At 38.2% G+C, this 13,319-nt stretch overlaps 1 protein-coding gene across 2 annotated transcripts in view; it reads left to right on the forward strand.

The window, feature by feature from the left end:
* KLHDC1 (kelch domain containing 1) overlaps nucleotides 1-13,319 on the forward strand; it is a 54,983-nt gene that overhangs the window by 23,531 nt on the left and 18,133 nt on the right. For both annotated transcript variants that reach the window (XM_036735149.1, XM_036735150.1), the window contains 3 exons: nucleotides 1,148-1,231; nucleotides 1,854-1,912; nucleotides 7,787-7,899. In XM_036735149.1, coding sequence (XP_036591044.1) covers nucleotides 1,148-1,231; nucleotides 1,854-1,912; nucleotides 7,787-7,899 — 256 coding nt within the window. The remainder of the gene's footprint in view (nucleotides 1-1,147; nucleotides 1,232-1,853; nucleotides 1,913-7,786; nucleotides 7,900-13,319) is intronic.

Here is a 13,319-nt window from a genome sequence, read left to right on the forward strand (position 1 = left end):
GGCAACCAACCCACCTTAGCATAGTCAGGAGATTTCTTCCCTTGAGGCCAATTCTTTCCTTCCCTACCTAAACACAGATTAGAATTTCTCAATTAAACTTAATACAATTCCTCCTCATATTTTGTTCCAGTACTTTCAGGTGCATATTTAATGTAACTTTAGTTTAAATAATGTTTAATGGTGATTTGTGCCCTTATCTGACGCTGGTCCTCTATGCCACCTGCATTATTCCTATTTCTGGCGACAAGGTATATGACCTTTCAAAAAAGTATGCTACTAGGACACATCTTTTTAATTAATAGAGGTATTCTATTAACACCATTATTTTAAAATAAAGTCACCAGTATCGTGTCAAGAAGTATCTGAATTAGTAATTTCTTAACTTACAGCTACTTGAACAGAAGAATGAAAAATCCTGAAATTCATGTAGGATTGAAAAGTTTAGAGTTGTGATAATGAATGTAGGAACATAAATCACCCATCTGAAAGGTAGTCTATGTCTCAGCCAAAGAGGTAGTTGTTGCTGAAACTGTCAGGCCACTGCATAACTAGGAAAAAATGTATGTTTGTTTTTCTAGTGCTAGGCAAAAGTGTGAAGCAGGAAAATTTTCTATTAGTTTTTCTCTTATTACCCTCTTTCCTCTGGTAAGACCTATCCTTTGGATAAAAGCTGTTAAACTCATTCACATCAATGTATAAATGGTTCACGAGGATTAAGTATTAGCCTTTCCTGGTGGTATTGTACTTTTAATCAAAGACAAATTCTCTTTTTGATTAAGCCAGAGGACTTTCAGGCATCCCTCTTTTCCTAAGGATAGCTATTTATCATTGATTTGGCTCCGAAAATCCTCATATATCTTCAATGAAACTAGTTAGTCATTATTTTGCCATTCATAAGCCACAATGACCGATGAGGACAAGTAAATTTTAAATATATGAGGAGAAAAGACAAATTACAGAGATAGTAATTCTCATATAATTAGTACTTTTTAGAATGTATTTTTTATATGAATGATTTTTATCAGTCTTTTTTATGATGTGTAAAGTAGTTGTGTAACTGCTAATATGTTTCATAACACATTTCAAAGTTTTGTGTTCACCCAAGGCTAAAATTTCAGATATGATGTTCTATTTACATACTTTACAGAATGGAATTCCACCACAGCCTCGAGCAGCTCATACATGCGCAGTACTTGGAAATAAGGGCTATATTTTTGGAGGACGAGTATTGGTTAGTGTATTTTCAATGAAAAAGGGGGTTTTGGTTTCTTCATAGTTTGCACTATCCTCTAGCCAAATAGTGATGAAAATTACATATTTATAAAAAATTTAAGTATAAAAGTGACCTATAGCTAGCTTATCCCTCTCTTTCCACACGAGACAAATATAAAGAGTCCCAGACATATGTATACATTCCTCCTTTTTAAAGGGAGGGAAATTTTATTTTCCTATTTAAAACTCTTGTCAGTGAATTCTTTCTCAGGTGTAATCTTAATCCTTAATACTTTCAGTTCTTTTGTCTTAAGTTACCTGCATCTTATATTTAATATTACTAATGTTAGCTCTATTTCCAGTTTTATATGTTCCATTGTTGTGGAATTTAACTGTATCCCATTTTTAATCATCTGATTATTTCATAGAATCTAAAAAGAAATCACAGATTATATGTATGTGCTCTTAAGCACATATATAAACATATATCTTTATACACACATATGTGTATATACACTCATATATAGCACACTTTAAAGTTTGTAAATGCTTTCCTTATAATGATGTGAGGATTTGTAATATAAATATTTAGAAAATACATGATGTAGTTCACCACCTAATTTAATTTAATTTTATTTTAGCAAACTAGGATGAATGATTTGCACTGTCTGAACTTAGATACTTGGACTTGGTCTGGAAGGTGAGTTTGAAATAGCAATATGACAGTTTGAAATTTTTTATTTTTACTACTGAGAAAAACGATAAGGAGGATTTCACTGGAGGTGAAGGAGAATGGTTGGAGTTTTATTGCTCAGTTTAAACTGATAACAAAGTGGAATGGAATAGAAAAGTATTTATTAAGCTCTTACTATGTGATAAGTATTGGAGGTACAAATAGAAAATTGAGATGATCCCTTCTCTCAAGTAGCTCCCATTTTAATTGAGTGTGAAAATAATAAAGGAGGGTTCGATTTAATGGAAAATAGAAAGTACTTAGTTTCCGGCAGACAAAGGAAGACTTAGAAGGCAAAGCCCTGAGGACCTTAGGGAGTAATAGCAGATGAGATGATATCTGAACTAGAAGATAGTGGGTCCAAGGGTCAGAGTAGAGTGGGGTTCTGGAATACTTTCAGAAGAGGCAGTTTTGTATACTCAATATCAAGATACTCAGTATCAAGCTCAGAATGGGTATCCAGCACCTGGTGAGAACTGGACAATGGGAGTTAGATTGGGGGAAGGTCTGTGTGTGGCTCCAAATGCTATTCGGGAAAGATTAGGGAAAGGCAGAATTTGGAAGGCTAGGTTTTATACATAGCCAATAATTTGATGTTAAAAAATGTATTTAACTGCCTATGTTAATTAAATACAAAGCATATAATTTAAAAATAAATATAAATGACTCCCCAAATCACTTTTATATTTGATTTGGCTTTAGTTCCATCAATATGTGTATATGTATATTTGTATGCGTATAATATATGGATAGGGATAAGTATTCAATCCATGATTTTAATTATATAGTTGCTTGCTGTACAGGTAACCAACTAAATCTGCCTTCTAAAGATGAGCCTATAATTATAGGCTTATCCCCTGTAGATTAGTGGCTACTAGATGATAAATTCTTTGTTTTTCTTTCTCTTTTTTTTTATTTAATATATTTAGTTTTCAGCATTGATTTTCACAAGAGTTTGAATTACAAATTTTCTCCCCATTTCTACCCTCCCCCCCACTCCAAGATGGCGTATATTCTGGTTGCCCTGTTCCCCAGTCAGCCCTCCCTTCTGTCACCCCACTCCCCTCCCATCCCCTTTTCCTTTCCTTTCTTGTAGGGCAAGATAAATTTCTACGCCCCATTGCCTGTGTATCTTATTTTCTAGTTGCATGCAAAAACATTTTTTTTGTTGTTTTTGAACATTTGTTTTTAAAACTTTGAGTTCCAAATTCTCTCCCCTCTTCCCTTCCCACCCACCCTCCCTAAGAAGTCAAGCAATTCAACATAGGCCACATGCGTATCATTATGTATAACCCTTCCACAATACTCATGTTGTGAAAGACTGACTATATTCTGCTCCTTCCTAACCTATCCCCTTTTATTGAATTTTCTCCCTTGACCCTGTCACCTTTCGAAAGTGTTTGTTTTTGATTACCTCCATCCCCATCTGCCCTCCCCTCCATCATCCCCCCCCTTTTTTTTATCTTCTTCCCTCTTCTTTCCTGTGGGGTAAGATACCCGATTGCGTATGTATGGTATTCCCTCCTCAGGTCAAATCAGATGAGAGCAAGATTTTCAACTCACCCTGTGCCCACTCGCGCGCTCTCCCCCCCCCCCCATATATATATATACACACACACACACACACACACACACACACACACATACATACATACATACATATATATGTATATACACACACACATATATACATATATGTATATGTATGTATATATGTATACACATACATATATACATACATACACAATCACATATACATATATACATAAACATATATATACATATATACATATACATACATACACATATATATGTACACACACACACATATATATATATATATATATATATACACACACATACATTTATGCATATTCCCTTCAGCTACCCTAATACTGAGGTCTCATGAATCATACACATCATCTTTCCATGTAGGAATGTAAACAAAACAGTTCAACTTTAGTAAGTCCCTTGCAATTTCTTTTTCTTGGTCTTTTTCTTGATTACCTTTTCATGCTTCTCTTGATTTTTGTGTTTGAAAGTCAGATTTTCTATTCAGCTCTGGTCTTTTCACTGAGAAAGCTTGAAAGTCCTCTATTTTATTGAAAGTCCATAATTTGCCTGGAGCATGATACTCAGTTTTGCTGGGTAGGTGATTCTTGGTTTTAATCCTAGCTCCATTGACCTCTGGAATATCGTATTCCAAGCCCTTCGATCTCTTAATGTAGAAGCTGCTAGATCTTGTGTTATTCTGATTGTGTTTCAACAATACTCAAATTGTTTCTTTCTGGCTGCTTGCAGTATTTTCTCCTTGATCTGGGAGCTCTGGAATTTGGCGACAATATTCCTAGGAGATTTGTTTTTGGGATCTATTTGAGGAGGCGATCAGTGGGTTCTTTCAATTTCTATTTTGCCCTGTGGCTCTACAATATCAGGGCAGTTCTCCTTGATAATTTCTTGAAAGATGATATCTAGGCTCTTTTTTTTGATCATGGCTTTCAGGTAGTCCAGTAATTTTTAAATTATCTCTCCTGGATCTATTTTCCAGGTCAGTGGTTTTTCCAATGAGATATTTCACATTATCTTCCATTTTTTCACTCCTTTGGTTCTGTTTTATAATATCTTGATTTCTCATCAAGTCACTAGCTTCCACTTGCTCCAGTCTAATTTTTAAGGTAGTATTGTCTTCAGTGGTTTTTTGGACCTCTTTTTCCATTTGGGTAATTCTGCCTTTCAAGGCATTCTTCTCTTCATTGGCTTTTTGGAGCTCTTTTGCCATTTGAGTTAGTCTATTTTTTAAGGTGTTGTTTTCTTCAGTGTATTTTTCAGTATTTTTTGGGTCTCCTTTAGCAAGTCATTGACTTGTTTTTCATGGTTTTCTTGCATCCCTCTCATTTCTCTTCCCAATTTTTCCTCTACTTCTCTAACTTGCTTTTCCAAATCCTTTTTGAGCTCTTCCATGGGCTGAGACCAGTTCATGTTTTTCTTGGAGGCTTTTGATGTAGGCTCTTTGACTTTATTGACTTCTTTTGGCTGTATGTTTTGGTCTTCTTTGTCACCAAAGAAGGATTCCAAAGTCTGAGACTGAATCTGGGTGCGTTTTTGCTGCCTGGCCATGTTCCCAGCCAACTAACTTGACCCTTGAGTTTTTCAGCGGGGTATGACTGCTTGTAGAGTTAAGAGAACTATGTTCCAAGCTTGGGGGTATGTGCCAGCTCTGCCACACCAGCACTCCTCCTTCTCCAAGAACCCCCAACCTGGACTGGACTTAGATCTTCAGTAGGCTCTTCACTCCTGCTCAGATCCGCCACTTAATTCCTCCCACCAGGTGGGCCTGGGGCTGGAAGCAACTGCAGCTGTAGTTCTGTAGCTGCCCCACCTCCGCTGCCCTGGGGGCGGTAGCTGAACTGTGAACTCCTTCCACTCCTGCAGCTTTTCCCACTAACCTTCTCTGTTGTCTTTGGCGTTTGTGGGTCAAGAAGTCTGGTAACTGCTGCAGCTCACTGATTCAGGGTGCTAGGGCACGCTCCGCCCAGCCCCTGGTCTGGTTGTTCCGTGCCACCCCCACTGGGCTCTGCTCCACTCCGCTCTCAGTTCCGTGCGGGATAGACCTCACCCAGAGACCATCCAGGCTGTCCTGGGCTGGAGCCCTGCTTCCCTCTGCTATTTTGTGGGTTCTGCAGTTCTAGAATTGGTTCAGAGCCATTTTTTATAGGTTTTGGGAGGGACTTGGCGGGAAGCTCATGCTAGTCCCTGCTTTCCAGCTGCCATCTTGGCTCTGCCCCCTCTGACCCTGATAAATTCTTTGACTGTGGTGTAAGGTCTGAAATTCCCCCACCTAGGGAATCTTGCCTCTCCCCCGACAAACAGTGGGACAAAGTTCAATACCAGGGGAAGAGGCCAAGGAGCTCCAGATTGATTGTAGGTCGTAGTTCAATAAATTGGGTTACTTAAATTGGGTGCCAGTATGATGGATCACTGCCAAGAGTTCAGATAATCAGCAGTCTGGGTTGGCAGCCAGATCAATGGTGGATCCCTGCAAAAGAACCCCAAAAAATCTCTGTGGTGAATTATAGAAAACAAGAAAAGAGAGGAGGAGCTAGAGCACAGCATTACTGATTGGTGGATATTTTTGGTTTTCTGCTTAGTAATGAGCTTGGGCATTAAGCCCTTGTTATACTCAAACGTAAGTTTGTGTATTGTTTATGTATTAGTCACATATCGGTTACAATATTCTTGTTATCATAGGTCATAGTATCTAAGTTTTGACTCAGCGTCTAAATTATGATTCAGTATCTAAGTTTTGATTTTTTAACAGGTCACCATGTTCAGGCTTCCACCTTTCACAGGGTTTAAGTTTTTATGACTTTTCACATATTTAAGTATTTTATGCCTTTTCCCCAATCGGGACCGTACAGTGGCAAAAAAAAAAAAAGAAATACAAAGTGGCCTTCAGTCACTTCGGCTTCTTCAGTGACAGTGGAAGACTCATGGAAAAGGGGACAGAGGATTTTAAAAATCATGTAGTTTTTCAGCTGTCTATAAGTGTTTATTTAACTGTCCAGGGACCGAGTTGAAATACTGCTGAAAGATCTAACCCACATTTATATTGACATTATCATTATGTTCTAGTGAGAATTATACATACTGTCCAATCCAGTGGTATTTATTGAGTAACTGCTGTACACAGGGCTCTTGGCTAGGCACTAGGAATACAAAAACAAAGCAAAAAACAGTCCCTGCACTTAAGGAGCTTACATTTTACTGGAGGCATATAAATGATAATTTGGGGATGATGAGAGAGCACTCATAACTTGGAAAATCAGGAAAATCTTTTTGTAGGAGAAGGTACAGAAGCTGAGTCTTGAAGGAAATTAGGAATTCTGATATGCAGAGATGAGGAGGAAGTACATCCTAGGTGTAGGGGACATACTTTAAATGAAACTGGGAGTTAGGTGGTGAAGTAGACAGAGCAAGGGACCTGGAGTGAGGAAGACCTGAGTTCAAAACTGGCCTCTGACACTTATTAACTGGGTGACCCTGGCCAAATCACTTAACCCTGTTTCCCCTAGTTTCCTCATTTGTAAAATAAGCTGGAGAAGGAAATAGCAAACTACTCTAGTATCTTTGCCAAGATAACCCCAAATGGGGTCATGAAGAGTTGGGCATGACTGAAACACAACAATCTACTGGCTCCTTTCCTTCTGCCACAATACTTAGTCTCCTTCATCCTTAAAAACCCTCACTTGATCCTACCATTCCCACTAGCAGTCATCCTGTATTTTTCTTCCACTTCATGGAGAATGGTATGATAAGTATCCTCACTGTCTCTCCTTTCATTCTTTTCTAAACTTATATATTGATCAGTTTTACCAATCCCCTCCACCACCACCCCCCGTCCCCTGTTTCTTCTTTTCTTTTCTTTAAAGACTTTGGCTGTCTGTGATTGGGAAGGGGAAAGGATACTGAGAGAAATTGTGGTGAGGTAAAAAAAAAGATCAATAAAAATTTATTTTGAAAAGGAATACGGTATAGGTAATCTTAGGAAAGTATAGTAGGATTAATAGACCATTTTAGAACAATAAACACATAGAAATAATTACACTAAAATAAGGCAGAAATGGTTATATGAGTAGACAAACATGAGTTTGAAATGTTTTGACACCTATTTCTGTGACTCGTGAAGAGGTAATAGAGATTAAAGTATTTTGCAAACTTTCATATCTAGTTAGGATTTTTCAAAGAAATAGTGACTTTAAAAAAATTTCGAGGTAATTCAAGCCCTTTCTGTTGGTCAATATGATTAAAACATTATCCTTACTTTTTTCTCTTTCAATGTAGAATTCATACTAATGGAGAAAAACCAAAACATCGGTCTTGGCATACTTTGACACCAATTGCTGATGATCAGCTTTTTCTGTTTGGTGGATTAAGTGCAGAGAATATTCCTCTAAGTGAGTAAAAATGCTTTTTAGTCCCCAGTTGCTATCTTACTACTTCCTCTTTAAGTTTTAAAAAAAAATGTATTTATTTTCAGTTTTCAACATTCACTTCCACAAGTTTTAAATTTTCTCCCTCCCCACCTCTTCTTTCCCCTTCCCTCCCCAAGATGGCAGGTGATCTGATATGGGCTTTACATATACATTCCTATTAGACACATTTTAACATTTAGTCATATTGCATAGAAGAATTATAATGAGTGGGAGAAAGCATTAAAAAGAAAACAAAACAAAAGAGAAAATGGTCTGCTTTCCTCTGCATTCTGACTCCATGGTTCTTTCTCTGGATGTGGATGGCATTTTCCATCATGAGTCCTTTGGATATGTTTTAGGTCCTTGCATTGCTGAGAAGGGCTAAGTCTATCAAAATCAGTCCTTGAATGCTGTGGCTATTACTGTGTATGATGTTCTCCTGGTTCTGCTCACTTCACTCAGCATCAGTTCATGTAAGTCTTTCATGTAAGTTCTGCTCACTTCACTCAGCATCAGTCTATGTAAGTTTTTCTAAAGTCCACCTGTTCATCATTTCTTATAACACAATAGTATTCCATTACACTCATATACCACAGCTCGTTCAGCCATTCCCCATTGATGAGCATCCCCTCGATTTCCAGTTCTTGGCCACCACACAAAGAGCTGCTATAAATATTTTTGTACATGCGGGTCCTTTTCCCATTCATATGATCTTTTTGGGATACAGCCCTGGAAGTGGTATTGCTGGGTCAAAAAGCCTTTTAACTTTTAGTTGCATGAGTTCTGCTTTTTATCTTTTGTACCTATTCTCTATGATCTCTTCCCACATTTTTTCGCCTTTCCAATTATTTTTCCCATACACATGTGATGGCCATTAAGTTTTAGATATAGAATGCATTTTGTAGTAATACACAGATTGTTATATGTAGGACAGGAATTTGACTTTAGACTTTTTTCCCCTGCTTCCAAAATGGAAATTGACACACCTGATTGATCATAGTAGGGACTGGAATGGGGGATCAGAAACTTCCTAAGTCTTCTAGGAGGCTCAAAGATGGAGATTTTAATGAGCCAGGTTTCTATTTATGCTTCAAAAATCTTTTTAAGATTTTCATTTTTATTATGAATCAATAAACATGAACATTTTAGTATACAAGTAAGAAAAAGAGGATTGTATTTGAAACCATGAACTTTTGTTACAGTTTGTTTTTTAAAAATGTATCTTAAGTTTAACATCATAGTAATAAAATTGCCCTGTTCATATCCCTTTCTGAATTTCCTTAAGTGTGTTTTTAAAAATTTAAATATTTTATTATTATGAATTTGACAAGTGCCAAAAAACATGAACATTTCCTTAGAGAAAGAACAGACAATTGCATATGAAACTAAGAATCTCCATCATGTCCACCCCTTTTCCTTCTTAAAAGTACATAATAAGTTCAGTATGTTAGTTTTAAAGCAACTCTGTTTATCTCTTTATCTGTGAACCTTCTTCTCTTCCCTTTTTTACTTTTCCAGTCTTCTTATACCTTATACAATGTGTCCTTCCCTCTGCCCCCTAACACACATGGGTGCTGTTTGATCTAGTGACACTTAATTCCTTGTTCTTCTTGAAAAAGAGATTCTATTTTTAGGCTCTAGACATTTTCATTGGCAGTCCCAAATGTTCTTCCTTGTTATCCCTGCCTCCTGGCGTCCCTGGCTTCCTTCAGGTCTCAATTAAAATCCCACCTTCTACAGGAAAGCTTTCCTAATACCTCTTAATTCTAATGCCTCACCTCTATTGATTATTTCTTTTTATCAGACATATAACTTATTTGTACGTAGCTGTTTTCATGTTGTTTCCCCCATTAGATTAGATCTTCCCTGAGGGCAGGGACTGTCTTTTGCTTTTTTCTTTTCATATCCACAGCACTAAGAAATAATAGGCTCTTAATAAGTATCCTTTAACTGCCTGACAGTGCAGCATGGCAGTGCTTAGACTGGAACAACACTGGTACTCAAAGACTCTAAGGACCCTAGCACCCTGTCCTGAGATGCCGTTGAGGCGTCTGAAGATCTACTGTTCAAATCCTCAGAAATCCAGGGGGTGTTTAACCCTAGGAAGTGGAGGTCAACACAGGAACCTTAGGTGACCAGGGCAAGACCAAGCAAAGCCAACCACAATACCAAAAGTGCAATAGAAGGGAAACACTGGCCCAGGTACAAAGCTCTAATTCAGAAACTAAGCCTGGAGGGATTGATTAAACCAAAGAAGACTCTGACTAATTTCAATTAATCATTAAATTAACAAGCATTCATTAAGTACCTCCTTTGGGCTAGAAACTGCTAAACTCTGAGGATACAAAGAAAGTGAAAAAAACAAAACAGTTCATGTTCTTAAGGTGCTCACAATCCAACAGGAGAGTCAACATGTAAATACCTAGGTAGAAACAAAATAGACAGGATAAATTGAATATAAACAGAAGAGAGGAAAGTATAAGCATTAAGGAGGGTGGGAAAGGCTGCTTATAAAAGATGGAATTTTATGTGAGACTTGAAGGAAGCCAGGAAATGAAGAATTCCAGTTATAGGGGACCAGTGAAAATGACCAAATGGACTGTCTTGTGTGAGGATGACAGATGCAAGTGTCACTGCAAAGGGTATATGAGGTAAGATATAACAAGACTGGAAAGGAGGTAGGATGAAGCCAGGTTATGAAGGGCTTTTTAAGACAAATAGAGATCCTCAATTGATACATGGTCAAAGGATATGAACAGGCAGTTTTTAAATGAAGAAACTAGAAAGCTATCTATAGTTGTATGAAAAAATGCTGGGGCGGAGCCAAGATGGCAGCTGGAAAGCAGGGACTTGTGTGAGCTCCCCACCAGGTCCCTCTAAAAACCTATAAAAAATGGCTCTGAACAAATTCTAGAGCTGTAGAACCCACAGAATAGCAGAGGGAAGCAGGGCTCCAGCCCGGGACAGCCTGGATGGTCGCTGGGTATGGTCTATCCCATGGAGCTGGGAGTGGAAAGGAGCAGAGCCCAGTGTGGGCTGCGCCTGGACCAACCAGACAGGGAGCCGGGTGGAACAGGCCCTAGTGCCCTTAATCAGTGAGCTGTGGCAGTTACCAGACTTCTTGACCCACAAACACCAAAGACAACAGAGGTTAGTGGGAAAAGCTGCTGAGACAGAGTGAAAGGAGTTTGCAGTTCAGCCCCCACCCCAGGGGGCAGGGGAGGTGGGGCAGCTCTGAGGACAGAACTACAGCTGCAGTTGCTTCTGGCCCCAGGCCCACCTGGTGGGAGGAATTAAGTGGTGGATCAGAGCAGGAGTACAGAGCTTGCTTAAGATCTGAGTCCAGTCCAGGTTGGCAGTTCTTGGGGGAAGAGGAGCACTGGTGTGGCAGAGCTTGCTGTGTAGAAATAGCTCTGAAAACAGCAGCACCACCCTTCAAGTTTGGGACAAAGTACTCTCTATAAGCAGTCATACCCCGACAGAAAACTCAAGGGTCAAGTAGTTGGCTGGGAACATGGCTAGGCAGAGAAAATGAACTCAGATTCAGACTTGGACTTTGGAATCCTTCTTTGGTGACAAAGAAGACCAAAACATACAGCCAGAAGAAGTCAACAAAATCAAATAGCCTACATCGAAAGCCTCCAAGAAAAACATGAACTGGTCTCAGCCCATGGAAGAGCTCAAAAAGGATTTGGAAAAGCAAGTTAGAGAAGTAGAGGAAAAATTGGGAAGAGAAATGAGAGTGATGCGAGAAAACCATGAAATAACAAGTCAATGAGTTGCTAAAGGAGACCCAAAAAAATACTGAAGAAAATAACACCTTAAAAAAATAGACTAACTCAAATGTCAAAAGAGCTCAAAAAAAAAAATGGAAAAGGAGATCCAAAAGATCACTGAAGAAAATACTGCATTAAAAATTAGACTGGAGCAAGTAGAAGCTAGTGACTTTATGAGAAATGAAGATATTATAAAATAGAACCAAAGGAATGAAAAAATGGAAGACAATGTGAAATAACTCATTGGAAAAACCACTGATCTGGAAGATAAATCCAGGAGAGATAATTTAAAAATTATTGGACTACCTGAAAGTCATAATCAAAAAGCAGCCTAGATATCATCCAAGAAATTATTAAGGAGAACTGCCCTGATATTCTAGAGGTAAACTAGAAGGTAAAATAGAAATTGAAAGAATCCACTGATCACCTCCTCAAAAAGATCCCAAAAAGAAAACTCGTAGGAATGTTGCCGCCAAATTCCAGAGCTCCCAGATCAAGGAGAAAATACTGCAAGCAGCCAGACAGAAACAATTTGTGTATTGTGGAAACAATCAGAATAATACAAGATCTAGCAGCTTCTACATTAAGGGATCGAAGGGCTTGGAATATGATATTCCAGACATCAGTGGAGCTAGGATTAAAACCAAGAATCACCTACCCAGCAAAACTGAGTATCATGCTCCAAGGCAAATTATGGATTTTCAATAAAATAGAGGACCTTCAAGCTTTCTCAGTGAAAAGACCGGAGCTGAATAGAAAATTTGACTTTCAAACACAAGAATCAAGAGAAGCATGAAGAGGTAAACAAGAAAGAGAAATCGTAAGGGACTTACTAAAATTGAACTGTTTTGTTTACATTCCTACATGGAAAGATGATGTGTATAATTTACGAGACCTCAGTATTAGAGTAGCTGAAGGGAATATACATATACACATACATACATACATATATATATATATATACATATTTATACATATATATGTATGGACAGAGGGCACAGGCTGAGTTGAATATGAAGGGATGATATCTAAAATAAAATCAAATTAAGGGATGAGACAGGAATATATTGAGAGAGAGAGAAAGGAAGATATAGAATGGGGTAAATTACCTCATGTAAAAGTGGCAAGAAAAAGTAGTTCTGTTGGGAGGAAAAAGGGGGCAGGTGAGGGGGAATGAGTGAATCTTGCTCTCATCAGATTTGGCCTGAGGAGGGAATACCATACATACTCAATTGGGTATCTTACCCCACAGGAAAGAAGGAGGAAGAAGATAAAAAAGGGGGGATGATAGAAGGGAGGGCAGATGGGGGAGGAAGTAATCAAAAGCAAACACTTTTGAAAAGGGACAAGGTCAAGGGAGAAAATTGGATAAAGGGGGATAGGATAGGAAGGAGCAAAATATAGTTAGTCTTTCACAACATAAGTATTGTGGAAGGGTTTTACATAATGATACATGTGTGGCCTATGTTGAATTGCTTGCCTTCTTGGGGGCAAGTGGGGAGGGAAGAGGGGAGAGAATTTGGAACTCAAAGTTTTAAAAACAGATGTTCAAAAAAAAAGTTTTTCATGCAACTAGGAACTAAGATATACAGGCAAAGGGGCATAAAAATCTGTCTTGCCCTATGA

The sequence above is a fragment of the Trichosurus vulpecula genome, chromosome 8 (assembly GCF_011100635.1).
Source record: "Trichosurus vulpecula isolate mTriVul1 chromosome 8, mTriVul1.pri, whole genome shotgun sequence".
NCBI lineage: Eukaryota > Metazoa > Chordata > Mammalia > Diprotodontia > Phalangeridae > Trichosurus > Trichosurus vulpecula.